Source organism: Notolabrus celidotus, chromosome 22, assembly GCF_009762535.1.
Source record: "Notolabrus celidotus isolate fNotCel1 chromosome 22, fNotCel1.pri, whole genome shotgun sequence".
NCBI classification, from domain to species: domain Eukaryota; kingdom Metazoa; phylum Chordata; class Actinopteri; order Labriformes; family Labridae; genus Notolabrus; species Notolabrus celidotus.
In genome coordinates this window covers 1,636,453-1,662,704 of record NC_048293.1, presented here as the reverse complement: position 1 = coordinate 1,662,704, position 26,252 = coordinate 1,636,453, and the positions used below count along the sequence as shown (strand labels likewise).

The window sequence follows — 26,252 nt, the reverse complement described above, 5'->3', positions numbered from 1 at the left end:
AGACACTTACATCAGCTCATGTGGATCCCATCTGCAATTCTTTGTTTTAGAGTCTGTCAGAGATTTTCTTTAAACTTTATGACAGAATTATTGACTTAAAAACATTCAAAGATAAAGACATTGATCAATAATAAACCCTTTCTTTGATCTTATGTTAAAATAAAACAAACAGGTCATAAAAAGTGTTGATATTTCTTGCTCTGTTGTGGCCCACTGTTTCTGGATTCTGGATGTTGCCTGTTTTGAAGTTGGGCACTGGACTGCTAAATCAGCTGTAGGAAGAAGTGATACCTTACTCTGATGTAAGAGTTGTGTTTTGTCACAGTCACCTGCTCTCTCTGAGTGTTTGGTCCTCCATCTGTCCCCTCTTACAGTTTCTGTTTCCCTAAAAGCCTCCAAGGTAATCCAATCTGCTCTGATTAATGACAGACGACACGTTTAGGATGTCAGAGACAGAGGAGCAATAACTGAATTGTTTTTTCCTCAAAGGCAATCAGCATTTCAACAACACATTGATCTGTATGAGTAATGGCTGTAATGTTTTGATGTGTCTCAGAACTGGGAGCGCTGTGAGGCCGGACTTGCAGACAGCATGCTGCAGCTGAAGGACATGAAGACCAGACTGAACGAGTCGATGCCAGAGTCGGACGACGAGCTGTATTGCACTGAGAAGTTCAACAAGGTACATCTACAAACAGCTGATTAAGTGAACTAAAATCAAAACACAGTATCTCAAGTTCTCAAGTGCACTGTTTAATATATATACAAAACATCCTCTGTGTAGACGGGGATACTTTGGAGGTAGGAGTAATCTCATTGGCTGAGTTAAACCTTGGTGGGTGGAGTCCCAGGAAACCTCATTGTGTTTGAAAAGTCACTGATCTGTGAGAAGTTTTAAATGATAATGCTACAGACTGAAATTAACAGGGATGCTTCTTTATGACCAAATCAAACAAACACCATTAATGACAAGAGTGATGATTTCTATAGGGGAGAACAGGGTTGGTTGTCACACTTTTTACTGTTTTGATGATCGCTTATCATCAAAACATCTTTCAATAGTCATTCCTACATTAAATTGAAGCTTAAGGTGTTGGCTTTAATGTGTATCACTCTCATTTTCCAACTCATTGTAACAAAGAGGCAAATAACTATCAAAGACACTCTGACACATTGTGACAACCAACCCCATCACGGGGTTGTTACAACAGCCCTATGTTACAACAGCCCTATGTTCCCACAGCCCTATGTTACAACAGCCCTATGTTCCCACAGCCCTATGTTACAACAGCCCTATGTTACAACAGCCCTATGTTACAACAGCCCTATGTTACAACAGCCCTATGTTCCCACAGCCCTATGTTACAACAGCCCTATGTTCCCACAGCCCTATGTTCCAACAGCCCTATGTTACAACAGCCCTATGTTCCCACAGCCCTATGTTACAACAGCCCTATGTTCCCACAGCCCTATGTTACAACAGCCCTATGTTACAACAGCCCTATGTTACAACAGCCCTATGTTACAACAGCCCTATGTTCCCACAGCCCTATGTTACAACAGCCCTATGTTCCCACAGCCCTATGTTCCAACAGCCCTATGTTACAACAGCCCTATGTTCCCACAGCCCTATGTTCCAACAGCCCTATGTTACAACAGCCCTATGTTACAACAGCCCTATGTTACAACAGCCCTATGTTCCCACAGCCCTATGTTACAACAGCCCTATGTTCCCACAGCCCTATGTTCCCACAGCCCTATGTTACAACAGCCCTATGTTCCCACAGCCCTATGTTACAACAGCCCTGTGTTCCCACAGCCCTATGTTACAACAGCCCTATGTTACAACAGCCCTATGTTACAACAGCCCTATGTTCCCACAGCCCTATGTTACAACAGCCCTATGTTACAACAGCCCTATGTTACAACAGCCCTATGTTCCAACAGCCCTATGTTCCAACAGCCCTATGTTACAACAGCCCTATGTTACAACAGCCCTATGTTCCAACAGCCCTATGTTCCAACAGCCCTATGTTCCAACAGCCCTATGTTACAACAGCCCTATGTTACAACAGCCCTATGTTCCCACAGCCCTTTGTTCCAACAGCCCTATGTTACAACAGCCCTATGTTCCAACAGCCCTATGTTCCAACAGCCCTATGTTCCAACAGCCCTATGTTCCAACAGCCCTATGTTCCAACAGCCCTATGTTCCAACAGCCCTTTGTTCCAACAGCCCTTTGTTCCAACAGCCCTATGTTCCAACAGCCCTTTGTTCCAACAGCCCTTTGTTCCAACAGCCCTATGTTCCAACAGCCCTTTGTTCCAACAGCCCTATGTTCCAACAGCCCTATGTTACAACAGCCCTATGTTCCCACAGCCCTATGTTACAACAGCCCTATGTTCCAACAGCCCTATGTTACAACAGCCCTATGTTCCCACAGCCCTATGTTACAACAGCCCTATGTTTCCACAGCCCTATGTTCCCACAGCCCTATGTTTCCACATTTCGGCATCTATAAGCTCTGCTTCAACCGGAACCCTTTTCGATCAGCCTATTTTATTTTTTCTTGTAATGATTTTGACGATTTCTGCTTCTGCTGATCAAAATGAAATTACTCATTCATTCATTCACTCACTATGCACTGCTTCCAAAAAGTCTTGTGGGAGGATAGTGCTTAAATTGAAGATAAATGTAGGAACACAAGACCTAATTTTGAAAATGTCATAGAAATGTTGGAACAAGGGGCTGTGGGAACATAGGGAGGACCCTCCCCTGCATGTTAGCGTCCTCTTGTCTATGTTTGTTACCATGAACTTGGTCATAACCAGACACAGTCTGCAGACAACTTTATATTCAATTTCTGCATAAAAATATGCAAAACCGTGCCATGCTATGAGATCACAACACTCAATTACAGGCGTTTCATATTACTGAAATATGAATAACTTGTTTAACCATTTAACTGGTAAATTCTGGTGTTGCCTAGCGAAGGTGACAATGTTTAATTGTGTAAACGTGCACATCCCCAGTATGTCCCCAGTCTGCTTTCTAAGCTAAGCTAACCATCTCCTGGCTACAGCTTTGACATCAGTGTGCAGAAAAACTTTAATGTTCTCTCATGATAACTAAAACAGAACTTTTCAGAGCTGAAAAATCCACAGAAGGAAGAGTTTGTTGTAAACAGGCAGTGTTAAGAAATAAACATAGATACGTTGCCCTTTTCAACACATACAAATTGAGTAACAGCTCAGATGTAGCCATGCTTTGAGGACATATGCACAAAGTAAGAGATCGACTAACAGACACTTTGCCCTCAGGCTGTTGGAGTTTGGGGAGGAAACGATCACTTAAAGTTTCAAAAGACCAAAGCCAAGTTAGAAACAGGTTTGACCCAACTCATCCTGTCTGACCCATCACTGCCTTTATCCTCTCCCCCTCCCTCATCCCTTCCCCCCCAGCGCTGCCACCCCTCCCCCGGCCCGGGCTGCAGCCTCTGGCCCTTAATCCTCTCACTGGGCGGGGAGAAAGAGAGAGAAAAGAGTAACAGGGAGAGAAAGAGAAAGGGGCCGGACAGAGACAGAGACAGAGACAGAGACATTAGGGAGTAGCTGTGAGAGAGAGAGTGAGAGAGAGAGCGCGCTCTGCAGAAGGGCTTCTCTGACGGTTTGTTGTGGTGGTTCTGGTGTGTGTTATGGTATGCAGGAGAACGAGGATTCCTTGGATGACTGGGCTGAGAGCCTGACGGAGCTGAGCACCATGAAGACGGATCTGTCCCAGTACATCATCGCGGACGATGTCCTGCTGCTGCAGGAGCAAGTGGAGCACCTGCACTGTCAGTGGGAGGAACTCTGCTTCAAGGTTAGTCTGCTGGGTGGGATGCTTTAAACTTTAACTCTGCCTCAAGATGTTCTCTTTGACCTGTAGAGTAAGATGCTTCTTCTGTTTATTCTACTGTACTCTCTCCACTTTTTATCACACTGACCCATAGTTCTGCATGAGTTGTTGCTCGTCTTTTAGGTGATGCTATTTTACATCCACTTATTGGAGTAGACATCGACTTAATGTCTTCACTGTAAAAGTTTTGTCAGACCCTGCAGCTTATGTTTTGAGTGCAGCAAAAGATGACAGATTAAATCACCTTTTCATGAATTTATTTGCTAAAATGTTTATGAAAAAACTTTCACTTTAAGTGCTTTTGTGTCGCCTGGCTCAGAATTATTGCAGCCAGATCAGCAAGGTCAGTCGCATCAAGACAGCTGGTGCAGCAATTCATATCAAATTGCAATAAACACACAGTGAGAGAGGAACACCCGCCAACCTGGCAAACCTTTCCCAATGCCAAGACACTTTAATGCTCCCTATGATGCCTCTAAACTCGACAGATCATCTGTTTTTCATCATCATCATCATCTAGTTTTTGTGGCTTCTCCATCTAATCAAACGGAAACCTCTGAGACACCTCATGCATTATTTCAAACACACTCCTCTTTCTCAGTCGGGCGTATTTGATCACTCTGGAAACATTTGGATCTTAACTTAACATTTTGTACAAAGCTCTTGCATGATTCAGCATCACTCTACTGTTGCAAAGATCCATTAAAGCAATCATGTCTTCTCTGTCGTGTCCTCAGAGGAGAAAGAGTTCATGAAAAGTTCAGAGTGGTAGTCCAGAACTGAAAACACATGTCGTCTCATCTCCTGTGTTCTTTTGCTCTCCTGCATCATGTTTGAGAACCATGATACAGCGGTGCTGGTTTTAGGAGGTAATCACTGAAGAGCTGACATCTGTCACTCTAGTTTTGCTCATCATGTTGTGTGCGAGTGCTGTGTTTCGGACTATCAGCAGGTCAGGTGAAATAACTTAACTCCTCAAACTGCTCCAGAATGCTGAGCAGAGACTGAGTACTCCATGCAGAAACTCAATCCTCATAATTAAATCAAAGATTATGAAGCGAAAAGTCACCTGACATGTTAGTCACCACTTCAGTATACACACTGCTCTGTTCTCATGTCCCCTCCTGTTATTACTACGTAGTTCAGGGTTTCTTTGCAGATTCAAAGGTCAAGTATCTCATGAAGAAACTGAGTTAGTAAATCTTAGGAGACTTTAAGAGTCGCTGAGGAGACCAACAGGTCTGGGTGGGGGTGCTGTGGGGCGACAGATGGTGACAGGAGAGAAGTGTTGTAATGAGCCGTGAGGGTTCAGGAGGACCGGCTTTTGTAATGAAATGAGTTTAGGGGGGAGGGGCAGTCGAGGTGATCACAGACTGACTTTCACTTTTTCTCTGTTTGTGGCATCAGACCAGGTGTTGAGTTAGTTTGCACACAGTGACATGTTTGAGAAGGTCTCATTCACATCACTGGAAGTAAAAGATTTCACTTAACTGTCAGTCTTTCAAACTTTACACCTAATAAAGTGAGACACCATCTAGTTATTGAAATGTCCTCTTCACTTATTCATGTTTCAAAGAAGCGATGAGCTCACCGCTGACTACTTTGTTGAATGCAGGTAAACTTTGATTCAGTTTGGGCTTAAGGTTGAAGTCATGCCGGGGATTTTTGACAAATTCACAGTTTCAGGAGTTGCTTTCAGTATAGATATAACAGAGGTGTGATGTTGTTGAGACAGAGTTGTCCCACTGTTGTGCCAGCATCACAGTGGCGAGAGTGGATACACTGTGAGTCGGCAGAGAAGGCAGGACGTAACAGCACTGTATGCAGTGTGAAAAATCCAAACTGAGCAAGTGTTTTTGTCTAAGTTCTCTTAAAAATAATTTAATGAGACTTCAAAATAATACACATTTACCTGATAAGTCCAGATAAATCACTTATTTTAAGACATCACAAGAACACTCAAAACACCAGAATTGCATGTAATGGTTAAAAAAGTACAAGTTAAAGGTGACATATCACGCTTTTTTCATCAATATATATTGGTCTAAGAGGTCCCCAAAACATGTCTTTAAACTTTATGCTCAAAAAAACACTTTGAAATCAGATTTTGGCATGCCTGAAAAACCCTCTTCTTCAGTCCTCCTCAGAACAGTCTGTTTTCTCTCTGACCACGCCCCCTCAGGAAGTGGATGTGCCTCGGCTCTCCAGCACGTTGATCTAATGTTTACATGTTGGCTGAATATACACGGCTGCTCAGAGATCGCGTTACTTCAACCCTCTGAATCTGATCCAGGATCTGATCCTGACGGAGAGGCGCCTGTAGCAGGACCTTTCTGAAGGATTGGTCACAGATTTAGTGTTTCTTGTTGTTTTATTTGTCAGTATGTCGACGTGTGTCTTGGTACACAGCTACAGCTACGACATGTAGCTATGTAGCTATGCTAACTAGCGCTAGAACTTATCCATGATAAATAAAAATCATCCACTAGATCTTCAAATCTGCAGACGTGGGGAGTAAAACCGACCTCTGCCAGAAAGGCAGCGGGACCTTTCTGAAGGATTGGTCACAGATTTAGTGTTTCTTGTTGTTTTATTTGTCAGTATGTAGACGTGTGTCTTGGTACACAGCTACAGCTACGACATGTAGCTATGTAGCTATGCTAACTAGCGCTAGCACTTATCCATGATAAATAAAAATCATCCACTAGATCTTCAAATCTGCAGGCGTGGGGAGTAAAACCGACCTTTGTGTTTATTAAGACAGCCTACAACTAGCATGCCTCCCTCCTAAGCTCCTTGTTAGCACACATTTGTGCAGGTACTGAAAAACAGAGGGGGGATTCAGTATTATTTTATACAGTCTATGGGCTGAACAAGCTCCGAGCTCTGACTCCGTGACAGACCGGATATTGTTGTTACGTAACAAAAACACTGAAGTCTGAAACGGCTCGTTTCACACACATTTACAGAAAGGTGGAGAAATCAGAACAGGGGCAGAATGGATTTTTTTCATTCTCGGGGGGTTTGTAGACATGCCAGGGACACATATTTCAGGTAGAGAACCATTAAAAAGTTCATTTTGCATGATATGTCACCTTTAAGTTTTTTGAAATAAGAATCATCTGTTATGTATCTTGAATTCAGATGTGTATCTGGACTTGTCAGACAAATGTGGCTTATGGTAAGTTTAATGACATACTTTTACTAGAAATAAGACAAAAAAACTCACTATTTGAAAAGAGTCTGTGTGTGACAAACCCTGTACAGAAGTGTGAAAGTTAGCAGGAGTTGAGCCTCTCTCCCATGCGTACAGCAACTACCACTCTGACTCTTTGTTGTCACATGACTGCAGCATAAAAAAGACTGACCAAAAGAAGCCGTTATCCCTATATTTAAATAATACTTTGCCTCTTCTCTCCTGGAAGTAGCATGATGTATTCCTCACCTTTAAGGGTAACTGTGGAACAGCTTTGCAGGGTACCATCGACGCTTCAACATTAGGTCCTCTTTAAAATACAGGCCCATTAGTTGTTTGCACACCACCAATAACTTGTTCATTGCTGCTATGCCAGTTAACAGCCTCTCTCTGGGTACAATATGCAATATTTGGATAACAGTAGAACCAGTCAGTGCTTTTTTACTGTAGTTTTGATAGCCTGTTTGTGAAGCAGAACCTCTCTCAAGACCTCATAGTGTAGGTATTAGAAAGCATGGTTCAACTCTCAGGTATTTTATGACAAAGCACCAAAAACCTGAACTTTAAAACAATGCAATGAGGTCAGATCTGTGTTATATCTTGAGCTTTGGGCATTCATAGTTCACATGTATTTCAGGAACAGTGGTTTCAAAACGAGAGCTGAAATCAAATCAAACTGATGTTAAAGAATGTGTTTATAGCAGTAAAACTTACATAGTTTCTTTTCTGTCTCTGTGTCAGGTGTCTCTGCGCAAACAGGAGATCGCCGATCGTCTGAACGCCTGGATCATCTTCAACGAGAAGAACAAGGAGCTGTGTGAATGGCTGACGCAGATGGAGAACAAGGTGGCGCACAACTCCGACCTCAACATTGAGGAGATGGTGGAGAAGCTGAAGAAGGTAAGAGAACACCACAAGTTCATATTCCTAATATGCATCGTCAGTGTTAGATTTATACAGCCGAAAACGAGTGATTTGTTTCTGGTGCTTTAGATAAAACAAATAAACATTGTACAGATATGAAGATAAAAACAGAGGGGCTTTGAACCTAAAAAGCTGGTTTTGTGTAAAAGTTTGATTCCCTCAGCATGTTCATTATGCTGTGTCACTCAACCAGCCGCTCTCAGTGATAGGACGTGTCGACTGGGTGGTGGAGGGACAGCCTGGGGCTTTTCAAAAAGCTGTGAATTCCCTCTCGATTGTTAAAGAGGCGACAGCTGTTCGAGCCCCAGCAGGGCCACGCGGGTTTGTTTTGTGTCGAGCTCTCGGCCCCTTTCATTTGTCACGGTGTGAGCAGGGCGACTAGGGGGGAGAGTGGAGGGTAGTAAAGGCGATTGCTGTTATAGAAACCCAAACTTATTGCCTCGACAGAGGGGATTAAACCTATTCAGGAGCTGGAGATTTAAATTTAGTGTCTTGCTCCAGCACACAGTCTTGGCAGGAGTTGTGTTGCTTTCTGGCAAACTTCCAGAGTCAGAGGTTGTCACGATTTCTTGCGTGAAGTGAAGGCTTAACTTTTTTGTTCTCACCCAAGGGACATAAATACTGGGTTTTGTTTGGAATATATATTTAATGTTTAATTATTCTTCCTTGAGCCATTCAAGAGCCAACCCTGTCTCTATCATCAGGCTTTAAACAAAGATAATATGTCCCTGTAGAGGATCAAATGTGAAACACAATCAATGGGGTTTCAAAGTGACTCTACATATTCTCTCCTCTTTGTTTGGTGATTTTCGTTAGGACTGTATGGAAGAGATCAACCTGTTCAGTGAGAATAAAACACACCTGAAGCAGCTGGGAGAACAACTCATCACAGCCAGCAACAAGACGAAAGAGACGGAGATCAACGACAAACTGAAGGACATCAATGACCGCTGGCAGCATCTCTTTGACCACATAGAGGCCAGGTAAGAAACACAAGGAATGAAAGAGGGAGACATGACAGGAGGAGAGGAGGGGTAGAAAGCTAGAGAAACTGTGTGTTGGCATTTTGGTCGAAAATGATGTCAACTATGCTATTGGTTCAATTACATTATTTCGAAGTAAATTCTTAAAAGCTAAAGAAACCTTGATGTCACGATTACCTAACTCAGTACGATGCTAATTACCTGCGTTTTAGCCAAGTTGCAACCTCTGGCTATGAGAATTGAAGCCAATGTGGAAGTGCTAAAAACTGCAGTTCATTGAGTGTCCACTTGAGGCTTGCTCCAGAAGTACCGGAAACCACATACACACCAATTCAAAAAAGCCAATCTTTACAGCAGAAATAAACATGTTCACATCCTGGTACAAAGACGAGTGTAGTCTGGATAGCTCATTTCTCGATCGGCACACAATGTACGGGGGGTGAATTTTTTCATAACACTGCGATTTCGAAGATATTAAGATCACCAGTTTTCCCATCATGAGAGGCACAGCTGACTTGATTGACAGGCGGGAACACTGTTGCTGTTAGGGAGGAGGCTAAAAGCCCGCCTCTTTATTTTACACTCGCTTGACAGCAGTTACGTTGAGTTCAACATTTCCAATATGGCTGCCGCCTACGATTGGCTTCAAAACAGCGCTTCAGAAACAGATGGGTGACATCACAGATACTACGTCCATTATTTATAGTCTATGGTTTTAGCATGCTTAAACCAAAGGTCTTGGTACTTCTCGAAATCTTGTAAACATATGCAGCTTGTGAAATATAAATCACACAATATTTAGCTGTAGCATGTTAGCAATAGCATTTGAACGCCAACATACTACTTATGTATCAATCATGACTCATTGAACCTGAGAGTAATAACATCAAAGTGTTGCAGCTAGCCAAATGCTTGTTGCGTGTTAATTGTAGCTGTATGTTAGCATGCTTTGGGTAGCATTTAGCATCAAAACAACGAATGAAATCGACAAAATCTAGCTAACATTTACTGAGGCTAAAAGTCTTGACAGTGTGAAGCCTGGCCTGGTTTCTAAAAAAAAACCAACCATGTGGAGATTAACTGACTTAAATGCCTTTTCATGGCAGAGCTAGCTTGTTTGTTCCCCCAATTTCAGTAAGCAGTGTGTGTTAGTCAGTGAGCTTGCATTTTTTTTTTTATGATGATGGCATCTCTCCACCCTCTCAGTGGAGTGATCTCTTTATAACTGCAGCTCATATGACTCTATTGATCAATAACTGTAAGAACAACCTGCCTCTGAAACTCACTTAAAGGGCCGCAGTGCTGGAAGAGATAACAGCAGCGTAGTCTCTCTTTCTTATGTAGTGTAAAAAACCTTCTTTATTTGAAGTCAGACTGCAGAGGTCACAGCATGACGGGTAAGGTTGAAATCGCTGGCTTTTCATGAGAATCCTTCTAAGCTCGCTTGTCCTACTTTTGCTGAAATTAGGGCTCTTTGGCTGAATATAGGTCCTTTAAGGTTTATCAGAGGTCAAATTTCATTTCCCATAAAACCTCACGCAGTTGTGTTTTTGAGTGTGTTTGTCATGACCTTTTTTTTTTTGTCCAAGCTGCTTTTTGTTACTTCAACCTGTGCAGCTGTATCTGTGTTCTGTTGGTTCCTATGTTCAGAATGGGAAGTGCACAGCTGTTATTCCACCGTGGCTGCAGATTAGAGCAGAAAATCTCAGAGGATAGAGTGATAGTATTATTAATCCATAAATGCAAACCTCATTGGTTGTTGTATGCTGCAAGCTGCTGACCTGTTCATGCTCCAGCTTAATGCCTCTTTACTGCTGATCTATGCTGTGCAATGTGACTGATAGGTTCAAGGAGAATGTGAACACTAACAGTAAGATTGGCTGGCCCACTGTGATAAATATTTGGCAACATGGGAAATCAAGGTGACTGTAGAAGCCTGACCTTGAAAATAATGAAGCTGGTGTGTGAAGGATGAACAGAGAACCTGGGAGAAAGAAGTTCCAACCCTTAGTGCTCACTTTAATGCTTCCTAACAGCTGGACAGTCAATGCAATCAATGAAAGGTGCTCAGCTTTTACTGGGTTTCATATCGGTAAGGGGTTTTGCTAGCCTGGGAATCAGATTAATCTACAAGCTTAAGTTATATTTGCTCTGGCAGATAGATTTGAAGCTCAAAGCTCAAAGATGGCGACCACCTTATTGGAAATGCTGACACCAAGCCTCTAGTGGACACACAAGGAACTACAGTTTTCTGCAATACAACACTTGCATTATTTTACCAGGAGTTGCTGCTTGGGTTTACTTCTTAGGCGAGCATTCACATGCAAACAAATCCCTTTGATTCTACTACTCAATGTGGAATGACTTCAGAATTTCATACAGGCGAGACTGCATTCAGGTTGCAGTCTTCCCTGGAGGCTTGGGTTTGGATCCCACCTCTGACAGGATGTGCTTTTTGGGTGACAGCTGCTCAGTTTGAGGAACTTGGCTTGGGAATTGGATGATCTCCCATTTAAGTTCCTGTATGGACCAAGTTTGGAAATTTGGCTGGTAGCTTGAAAGGTGCCACTTCACTTCATGGGTGCTGCTGAGGTGCCCTTTGGCAAGGCACTGGACCCCCACCTGTCCCCTCACTCTGACATCTCTTTATGAATTCATGTCCATGGGATCCTGTTTGTGTGTACACTGCCTGTCAAGTGTGGACACACCTTCTCATTCAATGGTTTTTATTTATTTTAATTATTTACAGCATTGTAGATTAATACTGAAGACATCAAAACTATGAAATAATCTGGTTTTACCATAATCTGGATTACAACAGCAGTCAAATAGGGCCATCTATCGTGTACTAACCCTACCTCTGAACAACACAACTGATGGTCTCAAACACATTAAGAAGGCAAGTCATTCTACAAATGAACTCTTGACAAGGCTCATGTTCATTAGAAACCATTCCAGGAGACCACTTCATGAAGCAGACTGAGAGAATACCAAGAGTGTGGAAAGCTGTCATGAAGGAAAAAGGGGGCTACTTTACAGAATCTAAAATATAAAACAGATTCTGCTTTGTTTAGTTTGGATGCCTTCGGTATTAATCAACAGTGTTTACAATCATTACAATAAATACAAACCCTTGAATGAGAAGGTGTGTCCAAACTGTTGACTGGTTCATTTTAAGTGTGTGTAACATGATTGAACAACAGAGTGAAAAATAGAATTTCCCCTCAGGGATTAATAAAGTGAATCAAATAAAACAGAATCTATCTGAACACAAAGAGAGGCTGCTCAGAGTTCAACTTCTTTTTCCATCAACAAAACTCAAGAAGTGAAATTGCAAATTTCCCATCTGTGGTTTGTAACAATGCGTCTGTGGATCAATGCATTCTATCGGTGATGGAGAACAGAATAACAAGCATGACTCATCATTAAAAGGTTGCAGATTTTGACCTTCTATACTTCTGTTTCTGTCAATCATAAAGTGACTAATGGCGGTCCAGTCAAAAATGATTGTGTTCTCATTGCTTACAAAGTCTATCTCAGAGACAAGTATTGTACATCAGCAGGAGCCCACTCAAACATCTGATCAGGGACTGCATATGGAAACTAGCCTTTTGTCCAACTCTGGCACATGTGCAGAATAATTCATTAATATGCACTGTCCCTGTTAAAGAAAAAAGCAGACTTTCTATGTCCCTTTTTCTGCATGTTTTCCTCCCCACCCCACTGTCAAACAGCAGGTTAATTAACTATGGCTGTATCCTCATGTTGCAGCAAAATAAAGGTAGAAGCGAGCGCCACAATTACAGTTACATTCCAGGCGAACATCAGGACAGTGTGTTAAACCGACGACTGCTCTGCGCTCTTACTAATTACTTGTTTACCTGCAGTAAGAGGCACAATGTTTACTCGATGTCCAGTCTGTTAAATCCACACATAAAATCAAAACAAACTGATCTAAGTAGAGTGGACAGTGGACAGTGCTGACTTGGAGCCAGAGTGGTTAAATCAGTCCTGTGGGGGTGGAGGGGATGGAGGTGACTTATCCTCCATGGGAATGACTTACTTAGATCTGCCATATGGTGACTGTTTAGTGACTGAGGCTATACTTTGTCTCTGTCCAGCTCTGTTTCTCTGCTCTCTTTTAAGCCTGAAGCTTTTGGCGTGTCTGTGTTGACCATGTGATGTTTAAATTTAGCTCCAACCGGACAGTGTGTTTGGTTGAGGAGGTGCATGATGAAGCTTTTTCAAGTGATATCTCTTTATTCATATTTTGTCTATATCGGCCGTTTTAGCACCATTTAATTTGAATTGTTTAAGGTCGTCCTTAAACAAGAGAGGCGGACACAGCTTTGTACCTTTTGCGTTACCGGTGGAATAAGACCCTTAAGACTGTTTGTAACAGGCATTAGATCAATCTCAAGCCTTCAGGTCAGTTCACACGTCCTGCAGGAGATTTTAAGTGGCAGCCCCAGCATGGTTTTTGGATCTCCATTCAAAAGAAACTGTATCCTGTCATGTCTTCAAAGTTGAACTGGGTGAAAAAGGCATTAATAACCTGTCTGACAAGATTGAATGTATTATGGAGCAACTGCAGACTTGTGTTTAGAGTAGAATATAGAAAAAACTGTCATAATGGACTCAGAGACTGGCATCTACAAATGACCTAAAACTGTTAGTGATGGATTGAAACCCAAAACTTGGATGTCTCACTCTAAACCTAATTAATGTGGACATAGAGGATTAACTCATTAATTAAGCAGAGAGGATGAATCCAAGAACAAGGGTGCGGGTCGTTATCATGACTTGACACTTTGTTAGCACAGAGGTATGACCTTTGTCTTTAACAATAAAAAGGGGACTGGAGTGTGAGGGAGCGTGACACACAATAGCGGATTTGGCCTCCCCTCAGCCGCCTCCCTCCCCGTCCCCTCAGGGGCTGACCGGCATAACAAGGCTAAGCCTGTTAATGAGTCGCTGCAGAGGCACGAGCCTCCTGTCTGTGATGGAATGTGCTGTCTTCACACTGTTCATTTAGATGTTTCATTTAGACCACAGCCGGGGTAAATACACATTTCTGTGGGCATTCAAAGGTTTTTGGTGAGGTTGAGCAGTCAAGGTCCTCATTTATGAATATGGTGAAGGCATTTCTACATAGTCTGGGTTTTATACATGGGGGTCTTGGTATATTGAAACAGAAAACGGCCTTCCAAAAAATGTCAACGCAAAAGCCACATTTCCACCAAAAGTACAAGGAACTATTTGTCCCAGGAACCTTGTGTCAATGTGGCCATGTTGATGCATGAAGAAGTAACAGCTGTTATTACTAACTGTTGTTGAATGTGACTAAACGACATTAATGACCCCACAGTGAACCAAAATGCTGCAAGTACTTGACCAATCATAATAGTTCAGAGCCAAAAGCTCCACCCCCAAATGTTCTGTCATTTTGGGAGGAACCTCCACCAAGCGTTGATTTTTTTTAGGGGGTGATGAATGCCTTTGTCCCGTCATTAAACTCTGGTCCCTGTAGTGGGAAAGCAGCTAAACTAGAACAAAAAGCATTCTTTTCATGCTGTAGCATCAAGAGTACCTTTTTATTAAGACCACTGGGCCAGGACCAAGACATTTCCCAGATTACATTTTTGAATGTAGACTTGTTACATAGACTTATTAATAACAAAGTTCCAATCTGGGATCTAAACGACTGAAGCCCATTTGGGGGTATTAGGCTCAGGATGTACGGCCTGTAGAGAGGGGGTGAAACTCATTAAGCTGATAAACCTGGGGAGTGTCTCCACACACAAGCTGCTTAACATGATCAGGGTACCATTTCACCATTGTTCTGTCCATGCTCATCACACCTCCAGACCAGAGGAGTTACAGGCTAAAGCAAAAGATGAAATACAATAATTACTGTTGTGCAATCTCCTTCAATTACAAGCAGTTCAGTTGTGCTCACCAGCATTACTTATAACAGAACTGTATCCCTGAGTATGAGCATTTCAGCCAAACAATGGAATAAATGTCTGAGTGTGTGTGTGTGTGTGTGTGTGTGTGTGAAAAAAAAGAGAAGAAGCTAAAAGTAGATTTGTAGATCACTGGGCTCCAGCCCTCACTTAACCCCCGGTCTCCTAATCCACCAAGGCTCTGCACGCCGAGGGAGGACACACCCCAACTCTCTCAGCCAATGGAGCATGAGGCTGGTTAGAATCCAGCAGCAGATTAGACTTGTACTGTATTTTCTATTGCATGCGTCATAAATGATATGTAACCGTTGTACCACCAAACACACACGGCTATTAGCTAAATCAAACTGAAATCAGAAACATCTAAAGTAAAGCTACAGTATGACTGATGTCCACAGTGTGTTGAAGTCAGTGTGTAGAGTCCAAAGAGCATCATAGGGTCTTATTCAGTCCTTAGTCATAAAATCTGCTCATGTAATACCTGTTACATGGTCAGTATATGCATGGATATAACAGATTACTATTGATGCTGTGATGACAAGCAGTTTGCCTCAGAGAATTAAAGTGAGTAAGTGTTTTCATTGGCCGGTCTGGTGCCAGAGTCCTGCACCGCTGTGTCACTCGTTTTGATAAGCAGCGATGGAGTTGCAGAGGAGCTGATTCAGAGTCAGTGCTGACCTCTTCCCTCAGCCTTTGTCTGCAGCTCGCCTCACTAACCTGCTGCAGATGACTGCTGAGGTTTTACTCGCGGAGGGATTAGACGCGTTGACACTGGCCCGCTGCTCGTCCTTTGTCCCCCAAAACAAACCCGGTGCTCTGTCAGCCGGCCCAGCAGCTGCCGTCTGCTGACGCGAGCCTTTGTGCCGACAGGGTCCTCAGCCACAGGGGCCACGCGGGGGCCACCGTCGTCTCCTCTTATTGTCTGAATGAGATGCATGTGCGGCAGATGTTTGTCTTTCTTCAGCCTCCTGAAATATCCTGACATCTTCATAAGCGCATGGACTTGTTTTATTCACTTCCTGTGTTGTCTTGTTTCTTCAATGCAATTTGTTGAGTTGTTAATTTCAAGTGAAGCTTTTGAATCTGTTTGTTTGGCACACATAAAAACAACAAAGCCCTTGGGTGCAACCAATTGGTTTGCCATCAGGAGCAATGTGAGGTTCATTGTCTTGCCCAAGGACAATTTAGTGTGGGGCCTTTGGGACTAAACCACCAATCTTCAGACTGAGAGACAACCTGCTCCACCACTGAGCCACAGCTGCCTTAATAATGCATGTCTATTAATTACAGTAGTACTCTCCCTTCTGCCGAAACACTCATACACGCCTTCATAAACTCCAGACTCGACTATTGCAACAGCATCCTTTTCGGCCTTCCCTCCACTGACCTCCAAAAACTACAACATGTCCAGAACTCAGCTGCCCGGTTACTCACCCACTCCTGCTCCAGAGCCCAAATCACACCCATCCTTCAGCATCTCCACTGGCTCCCCATATAGCACCGAATCCACTTCAAGATCTTGTACAAATCCCTCAATAACCTCGCCCCCCCTCATACCTGACCGACCTCCTCAAACATCACTCACCAGCTCGCCGCCTCAGATCATCAGATGCCAATCTCCTGTCCCCCTATCACCAAGTACTAGCACTGCACCTTGGGGGGGGGGGGCAGAGCCTTTGCCATCGCTGCCCTGACTTTCTAGAACTCTATCCCTCCACACATCCGCAACTCTGACTCACTTCAATCATTTAAAAACCCATGAACCATGAAAATCGCTATACAAATCAATTATTATTATTATTGTTATTATTAATAAAGACCCCTTCATTGGAACTAAGGGTTCAAATTACTGGGCCTATCTTAACTGAATTTACTCAGATATCAGATTTGAACAGCTTATTTTAGAAAAAGTTGTACAATAAAAAAATACTATAACACTAAAACAAGATGGAACCACAGTCCGCTTCAGACCAGTTCCTGGAACCTAAGGTCCAATTTGACCTGTATAGACCCCATGGATTTCAGGATTTCATTTCAGCCCCTTACATAACATGAAAGAATGAAGAGAAACACTCTCTCTTCATATTACATCTTTTATACTCCCTCTCACACCAGGTGCCAAATCTCCCATGATCCCTGTGGCTGAATAAACCATAATGGAACGCTTTGTTTTATGGACGCCTGCGCCTGAATAACAGACAGCCATTACTCTAACAGATCTTAGTATCTGGCAGTTTTATGTCTTCCATGTCTGAAAAGGAGCGTACATTAACAGTTATGTTGCTGTTATTTGTGTGTTGTTTCCTCTTCTTCTCCTCCACCTGTTGTTACCCGAACACGTCTTCTTCATTCAGTCTGTGATATACCACTCAGCGTCCTCGGCGAGCGTAACCCCAGGCGAGCTTACTTTATTTGGAAGGAAGGTGGCAGATGGAGGTTTTCCAGACGGAGGTTCCCTGCTGGCTCTGTGTGTGTTTTCAGGGTTGATGGCGATAAAGTCCAATCAGGTTTCTCATAACAGCCGCAGACAGCTGCACCTGTAATCTGCTGGAGATCTGGACTAACTTTAATGGGCTTTTCTGCTGCTTTGTTTCTGCTTATTGGCTTTGTTTGTTGTTGGAGAAGAGAGGCGGCCATAAAGTGATATCCTATCACAAAGGGTTTGAGTTAGTGATGTGCTTTGCTACTCTTTATTGCCTCAAAGATGGTCTTAGTTCTTGATTCTATGATATTCATGGACACTAGTATTGTTTAACCAGTGCAGCCAATCAGCATTCACTATTTCAAACTTGATTGGTGCAGCTATTGGTTCCTTCTTTCTGGTGTTTTTCAGCCCTTGAATTTACTTTGCAATACTTTAAGTGAGGGATGCTTGTTAAAGTCTTCTTTGTACATCACTTCATCCAATTCTCAAAATATCTGTCTTCTTATGGTTCAAATCAAACTGAATTTTCTCATAACTAAGACATCTTCTCTTGGGTGCTGTGTGTACAGCCCTCAAAGTAGTTGCAAGTTTTGACTCCTGACCATTTGCTACGTTACCTCCCACTCTCTCCTCCAAAACTCCCCCGCCTCTCTTCCATAGTCTCATCAATAAAGGTGCAATCAGCCCAAAAGTATTGTTTAAAAAAATCTCCTATTTCGTATGAAAACTGTGATACTCCTGGTATTCATCATCTTCATCTTTAGTCCACATTAGATCTATAAAATTAATTGTTGCTGATTGATTTGATAAGGCATGTGTGATCAGATTTCTATTGAGCCTTAATAGGGGATTCGACCAATCAGAATCAAGTATTTCACACAGCTGGGTAATGTCAATCAATCAATCAATCTTTATTTGTATAGCGCCAAATCACAACAAACGTTATCTCAAGACGCTTTTACAAACAGAGCAGGTCTAGACCACTCTATGTCAAATGAGTGATGAGACGAGTAGTAGAAGCTGTCAAGTCCAGCACGTCCGTATCAGCTGGAGTCTGGAACGTCCACAGCAGGAGGAGGTCTACGGCAGCTCAGAGGAACCTACGAGACAAGGGAGCTCAGGGACTCCAGAAAGGTCTATGGTTAGTAACTTTAATGGGACAGGGAGAGTTAGAGTAAGTGATGAGGGGAAGGGGGTGAGATAGGATTCCAGTGTGTCAGTGTGCCAGTTCCCCCGGTAGTCTAGGCCTATAGCAGCATAAAAAAAGCTGGTCCAAGCCTGATCCAGCTCTAACTATAAGCTTTATCAAAAAGGAAAGTTTGAAGCCTACTCTTAAAAGTGGAGAGGGTGTCTGCCTCCCGGACCCTGACTGGTAGATGATTCCAAAGGAGAGGGGCCTGATAACTGAAGGTTCTACCTCCCATACTACTTTTAGAGATTTTAGGTACAACTAGCAAGCCTGCATGTTGGGAGCGCAGTGTTATAATGAAGGTGAATTGACGGAATAAATAAATATTTGTTTGCTGATTGAAGAAGAAACATTTATTTCACCTGTAAATAGAAATCCAGTCATTTATCATTTATATGTCAAGCCTTTAATCAGGCGGGGCTCAGTTTGTTTTGTTTCTAGCTTCCTAAATTTGATGATTTGCTGCATTTTTAAATCATATTTTGATCCATTGTTAACATCTTCTTCTATGGTTTTAGACATTTGGTCACTTTTGAGTGTTTTTCTCAGTCTTTGATTACCTGTGATATACTTTTTTTTTTTGGCTATCTGGTGAAAAAGTAGAAGAATGAAGTCACAAACATTTTATAAACATGAACAAGAAAAGAAATTTAGATTTGGTCCCTCAAATTTTTTAACGAAGTAGTTCCTGACGAGTATACCTTGACTGCATCCAGATGTTGAGGGAGATTGAAGAAGGAGGGAAACGGAGGCAGACTGCTAGGGAAGGAGGGGAGGGACGGAGGGGGAAGGAGGGGGAGGCAGTGTTTGCTAGTGGATGAGCCATCGCCATGGAGTAGCCTCCTCACCAGCCTGTGAGTATCACTCTCGCTCTCTGATCTTGAAAACCTCCTCATGATCGGGCAGATCTGTCCGGCGTGAGGCTGAGGAGGAGTAGGGATGAAAAGGAAGCAGATCGGCTGTTTTGTTGTGATAAAGACGAGGAGGAGGAGGAGGAGGAGGAGGTGGTAGTGGAGGAGACAGGGAGGGAAGCAGGAGAGAAGGGGGATGGGCTGGGCTTTGTCGGTGCAGGCATGTAGACAGATGCTTGCATGCAGCGTCATTCAGAGCAGATTCAATTGAGACAGCTAGCTTGTGGCATCTCGTGTGTGTTGGTATTTCTGCAATGAGGCAGCTTGGACAGCAGGTGTGTGTGTGCATATGTATCTGTGAGGGGATGCTTTGAGCCTATGCATGTCCCTGAATGATCGCAGCAGCATGTTTTCTGTCACAGATGTTTTCTCAACCCAGCAAAGACGTGCAGCCTTGAACTCACACCTTCATGCATTCACACAAAAACACAAATCCACATGCGTGCAGATGCATCAGCAGCTAAATATAGGACGGGAGCTTCCCCCTCCGGTGTAAAGACAGCGTCAGCATCTCAGATTATCTGTTGTCTGTGTCATGCAAATTCAAAAACACTCGTCAGTGTCTTGTTGGCCTGGAAGTCATAAAAAAGCAGCGTTACTCAGATTGTTTGAAAGTTGCTTGTTGCTTTTTGTGTGTTTGGGTTGCATCATGCTGCCATGCAGGCTTACATGGACACTGCACACCTTGTATTTAAATGTACATGAAGTGTGCACAAACATGGCTAAACTTAAGCTAATATAATTTATTGCGTACAAAGTTTGACCTTTTTAACATGAAGAAATTATTACCCATTTCTTTGAGGTACAGTTCAGGGTTCTTTCAAGGTAGACTTCCACTGAGAGGAACATATTAGACTATTTAGGAACTAAATTAGGAACTAAATTTACAGTCATGGCCAAAAGTTTTGAGAATGACACAAATATTACATTTTCACAAAGTCTGCTGCTTCAGGGTTTTTAGGTGTTTTTGTCAGATGTTTCTATGGTATAATGAAATACAATTAGAAGCATTTCATAAGTATCAAAAGCTTGTATTGAGAATTACACAGAATTCATGCAATAAGTCAATATTTGCAGTGTTGACCCTTCTTTTTCAAGACCTCTGCAAACCAAATCCTGACTGATGGCAGTCCATTCTTGCATAATCAATGCTTGGAGTTTGTCAGAATTTGTGGGTTTTTGATTGTCCACCCGCCTCTTGAGGATTGACCACAAGTTCTCAATGGGATTAAGATCTGGGGAGTTTCCTGGCCAAGGGCCCAAAATCTTAATGTTTTGTTCCCCGAGCCATTTTGTTATGACTTTTGCTTTATGGCAAGGTGCTCCATCATGCTGGAAAAGGCATTCTTCATCACCAAACTGCCCTTGGATGGTTGGGAGAAGTTGCTCTCGGAGGACGTTCTGGTACCATTCTTTATTCATGGCTGTGTTTTTAGGCAAGATTGTGATAGAGCCCACTCCCTTGACCGAAAAGCAACCCCACACATGAATGGTCTCAGGATGCTTCACTGTTGGCAAGAGACAGGACTGATGGTAGCGCTCACCTCGTCTTCTCCGAACAAGCCTTCCTCCAGATGCCCCAAACAATCGGAAAGGGGATTCATCAGAGAAAATGACTTTACCCCAGTCCTCAGCAGTCCAGTCCCTGTACCTTCTGCAGAATATCAGTCTGTCCCTGATGTTTTTACTGGAGAGAAGTGGCTTCTTTGCTGCCCTCCTTGACACCAGGCCTTCCTCCAAAAGTCTTCGCCTCACTGTGCGTGCAGATGCACTCACACCTGCCTGCTGCCATTCCTGAGCAAGCTCTGCACTGGTGGTGGCCCGATCCCGCAGCTGTAACACCTTCAGGAGACGGTCCTGGCGCTTGCTGGACTTTCTTGGGCGCCCTGGAGCCTGTTTGGCAACAATTGAACCTCTCTCCTTGAAGTTCTTGATAATTGGATAGACGGTTGACTGAGGTGCAATCTTACTCGCTGCTATAAACTTCCCTGTTAGGCCCTTTTTGTGCAATGCAATGATGGCTGCACGTGTTTCTTTGCAGGTAACCATGGCTAACAGATGAGGAACAATGGTGTCATGCACCATCTTCCTTTTAAAGTGTCCAGTCACTCAATCATGACAGATTGATCGCCAGCCTTGTCCTCATCAACACCCACACCTGTGTTAATGTGTGTGACACCTGTGTGTCATTGAAATGATGTTAGCTGGTCCTTTTGTGGCAGGGCTGAAATGCAGTGGAAATGTGTTTTTGGTGATAAAGTTCATTTTCAAGGCAAAGAGGGACTTTGCAATTATTTGCAGTTGAGCTGATCACTCCTCATAACATTCTGGAGTATATGCAAATTGCCATTATAAAAACTGAAACAGCAGACTTTGTGAAAATTAATAGTTGTGTCATTCTCAAAACTTTTGGCCATGACTGTAGACTGTCACACCAGCTTGATCATCACTGAAAATGTCCTGGAAAATGATCTCTGGAAAAGAGTGGGAACCCTGACAGTTGTTATGAACAATCTGCTGCTCCATGTGCAGGAAACATAACATCTCTGTCCTGTGGGACTCATGCTCTGACAAGTTGGATCTTTATACCTGAAAAACAAACTAAAGGACTGAATACTCATGAGATGCACATTCATTCAGCTTCAAATATATTTGTAACACTTTATAATTATACTAAAATTAAAATATGTGTCTTAGGACTTAGCAATAGGGCTTGAGGTTCAGCTTGGGAGCTTTGTGGAAAATGAATTAACTCAAATACAATTCAAATCTAAACAGCTGTATTAAAACATAGGAATAATTCAATAGAAATCACTTGATAACTTGAATAAATGCACAAATATAAACTTTATTTGTCAATATGTCATAACAATTAATAAAGTTCATGAAAAGGTAGCTCAATAGAATTGATTCACGTGGTTCAAAATCACCAACAGGGTCAATAATACAAAATTCAAATCCAATAGAAAACTTATATGCTAACATGTCATTACATCAGCTGCAAAAATCCAGGACTGGGTGTGTTATAAAGGAGAAAGATCATCCATGTGTCACCTTGTGTTAATATGTATTTACAAAACACACAAAACCTGCTGTCACAATCACAGTGACATAACCTGCTGCATATTTGGATAAGGGCAACGACAGACCTCAGAGAACACAGGCACACTGAACTCAGGCTCCAGACTGAACCAGACAGACACACACATACACCTCTCCCCAAACACACACACACACTTGTCTTCTCAGAGGTGGTTTTTAGAGGCTCCCTCTCACCGACTGCTCGGTCACCCTCTCTGCTTTGTGTTGGTCTGTGCAGGAGAATGAACTGATGTAGGTCACTGACCTGAGAGCCGTACTGGAATGCACTCTGTTTCCCAGACTACACCCAGCTCTCCGTCGGATGTAGGTCAGCCCGCAGCTCGGCTGTTGTGTCAAACGTGAGAATGACAGGAGCACTTCTCAGACGCTCTGACGTGCTGCTGTAGTGCTGATCTGTGGTGTAGAGATGACAGGGTGATGGGTGTGATCTCACTGTGGACGGCTCAACTTTTGTGCACTGGTGTTCACTCGCATCTTAACGTGTCCCCTTACTGATGGTTTTAGTTTTAGAAGTGCAGTTTAAAGCTGCACAGAGTTTCTTCTTTTGTGTATCCACTCATAAAAACTCAGAATCAAAATCAACACCCTGAAATTTGTTTATTGAATACAATGACCAATTTTTAAGCTTGAAGAAAAAAAATTGACATTCCATATTGTCCTTTTTTTTAAAGTAAACTTAAGACTTACCTTTTTGATCTAGCTTTTAATTTGGAGTAATTTATTTTTAGCCCTTGACTGCATTATTATTATTATTATCATTATTATTATTATTATTATTATTATTATTATTTTATTTTCTATTATCATTTTAATATTTTTTTTTTATTATCATTTTATTATTTTAGTGTTTATTATCATTTTATTATTTTATTTTTTATTATTATTTTATTATTTTATTTTGTATTATTATTTTATTTTTTATTATTATTTTATTATTTTATTTTTTATTATCATTTTATTATTTTATTTTTATTATTATTTTATTATTTTATTTTGTATTATTATTTTATTATTATTATTATTTTATTATTATTATTATTATTTTATTATTTTATTTTTTTTAAATTATTTAAATTATTTTTATAATTATTATCTAAAGCATTGTTTTAACATGTATTTATTTATATTATTTATTTATTGTGTGCATCTGATCTCGTTAACTCTACCTTATTTTTAACTTTTCTTTCCACTCTTACTTATTTTATTAATTTTACTGTATTGACTTTATTTTATTTTTTAAGTATTTCTTTTTTTTAAATCATGCCTTCTATAATTTTACCATTGCTCTTGTTTTCTTACTGTCTGTTACTCTGTGAAGCACTTTGGGCTACATGTTTTTCATGTATGAAAGGTGCTATATAAATAAAGCTGAGTTAAGTTAAGTTGTCCCAAAAAAATCCCCCCCAAAAAAGGCTTGCCCAAAGCACTTCATATCTTTAAAACTTCCTCACAAATGTATCATCTTATGTCCGAATGAGGCTCAGTCTTTTGCTAAGACAGAAAAGAGAGGAAACACTTGTTGGACTTGGACTCGTTGGACTATTTTCAGCAGCAGATTAGTCCACATTTGGTGCTCTAGTGAGTATTCCTGGCAGCTAGAGTGTGTATGCAGGATTAAGTCAAAATAAACTACAATGTGTGTGATTGTGTGTGTTCATGGTGGTGGGACATGTTGCACAATGCAACAGTTTGAGTCGCCGCTGTTTTTGAATGTTTTTTGTACGATGACGAAGAGATAAACGCAAGCTTGGATGACGAGTGTTTAGAGTTATTTGTTGGTTTTTCATTAGATTTCATTCCACTGGGTTTTTGATGACAATTTAGGGATAATGTATAGTGAACATTGCACATGCACATTTCCTTGGGGCGGTAGTAGCTCAGTCCATAGGGACTTGACTTGGGAACCGAAGGGTCACCGGTTTGAGTTTGGACGAAGTTTGGCAAGTGGACTGGTGGCTGGAGAGGTGCTGGTTCACTTGCCTGGGCACTGCCGAGGTGTCCTTGAGCAAGGCACCGAACCCCCAACTGCTTGGGGTGTGCTGGTTTATGGCAGCATCCTCACTCTGACATCTCTCCCTTAGTACATGTCCACTGCATGTATATACCAAAAACTGTGCGTGTGGCATGCCCAAAAAATAACATGAGTGAAAAAATTGAATTTCCCCCTGGGGATTAATGAAGTACGTAAAAAAAAAAAGAAAAAGAGAGAATGGGTGGTTATGGGAATTATAATCCTGACAGGGTGAGTAGGATCCAGGTGTGAGTGGAAGTTAACATTTTTGCCACAGTGTCAACAGGCAGAAGTGAAATGTGCTGGACTCCCTTCTAATTAATTTGAAATTTGGACAAGACAGGTTGTCCCCAGCATTACTTTAGCTATTTAGACTTAAACACCATTGCTATACAGTTTTGACCAATCAGATTCAAGTATTTCACACAGCCAGGTAATAGTGAAAACAGGCTTCCACTCTCAGACATCAGGCAAAAGGACATATGACCACTGAAACTTTGGTTACACCTTTCCCTAAAGCGCCTTCTCTCTCTGTGCAGGGTGAGGAAGCTGAAGGAGACGCTGGTGACGGTGCAGCAGCTGGACAAGAACATGAGCAACCTGAGGACATGGCTGTCTCGAATCGAGGCCGAGCTGGCCAAGCCGGTGGTCTACAACGTGTGCCACAGCGACGAGATCCAGAGGAAGCTGGCGGAGCAGCAGGTGGGCAAAGAAGCGTGGTTGTGTTTGGATTTTGTTCAAGATCAGAGTGTTTCATCATTGTTTGAGAAGGGGAGAATTTACAATCCCAATTCCAATGAAGTTGGGACGTTGTGTTAAACATAAATAAAAACAGAATACAATGATTTGCAAGATATTTAATGTTCAAACTGATAAACTTTATTGTTTTTAGCAAATAATCATTAACTTAGAATCTTATGGCTGCAACACGTTCCACAAAAGCTGGGACAGGGTCATGTTAACCTCTGTGTTACATCACCTTTCCTTTTAACAACATTCAATAAACGTTTGGGAACTGAGGACACTGATTGTTGAAGCTTTGTAGGTGGAATTCTTTCCCATTCTTGCTTGACAGTCCAGGTCTCCGTTGTCGTATTTTACGCTTCATGCGCCACACATTTTCAATGGGAGACAGGTCTGGACTGCAGGCAGGCCAGTCTAGTACACGCACTCTTTTACTACGAAGCCACGCTAGGGATGTACATTTTAAGTATTTTCCGTGATCGATTTTTGGAAATGTTAACGATCAATTATCGATTAATTGATAATAAAAAAACATTATTATTCTTACGTCAACAACAATGCCAAATAGGTTGTTTTCCCCATAAATTTTATTTTCTACAGCAACAAAATGCATATCACTGACGGGATTGAATACAGGTACACGTTTGACACGCAGAATATCAACGATCAGGCTCATTCAAATATTCTCCGCGGACATAATCTTATAAAGTGAAGGCTCATAATACTAACAGAAAAGAACTTCAGACTCACAGTGTCCAGTTTTCTGTCTACTCGTTCTTATTGAGAAAAATAAACATGTGTATTCAGTCAGGTGTCAGCCAGGAGCGCAACCGGGTCATAATCAGTCCCGCTGGAGAAAAGCCCAGACGGCTCTGATGTTGCTGGTCTGTAAACGTAGCGTACC

The 26,252-nt window shown here is 42.0% G+C and overlaps 1 protein-coding gene across 1 annotated transcript in view; it reads left to right on the top strand.

Moving 5' to 3' along the window:
- LOC117805737 (nesprin-2-like) overlaps positions 1–26,252 on the top strand; it is an 89,717-nt gene that overhangs the window by 38,806 nt on the left and 24,659 nt on the right. The window contains exons 32-36 of the mRNA XM_034674264.1: positions 557–682; positions 3,706–3,861; positions 7,835–7,993; positions 8,834–9,000; positions 25,144–25,306. Of these exons, the coding sequence (XP_034530155.1) occupies positions 557–682; positions 3,706–3,861; positions 7,835–7,993; positions 8,834–9,000; positions 25,144–25,306 (771 nt within the window). The remainder of the gene's footprint in view (positions 1–556; positions 683–3,705; positions 3,862–7,834; positions 7,994–8,833; positions 9,001–25,143; positions 25,307–26,252) is intronic.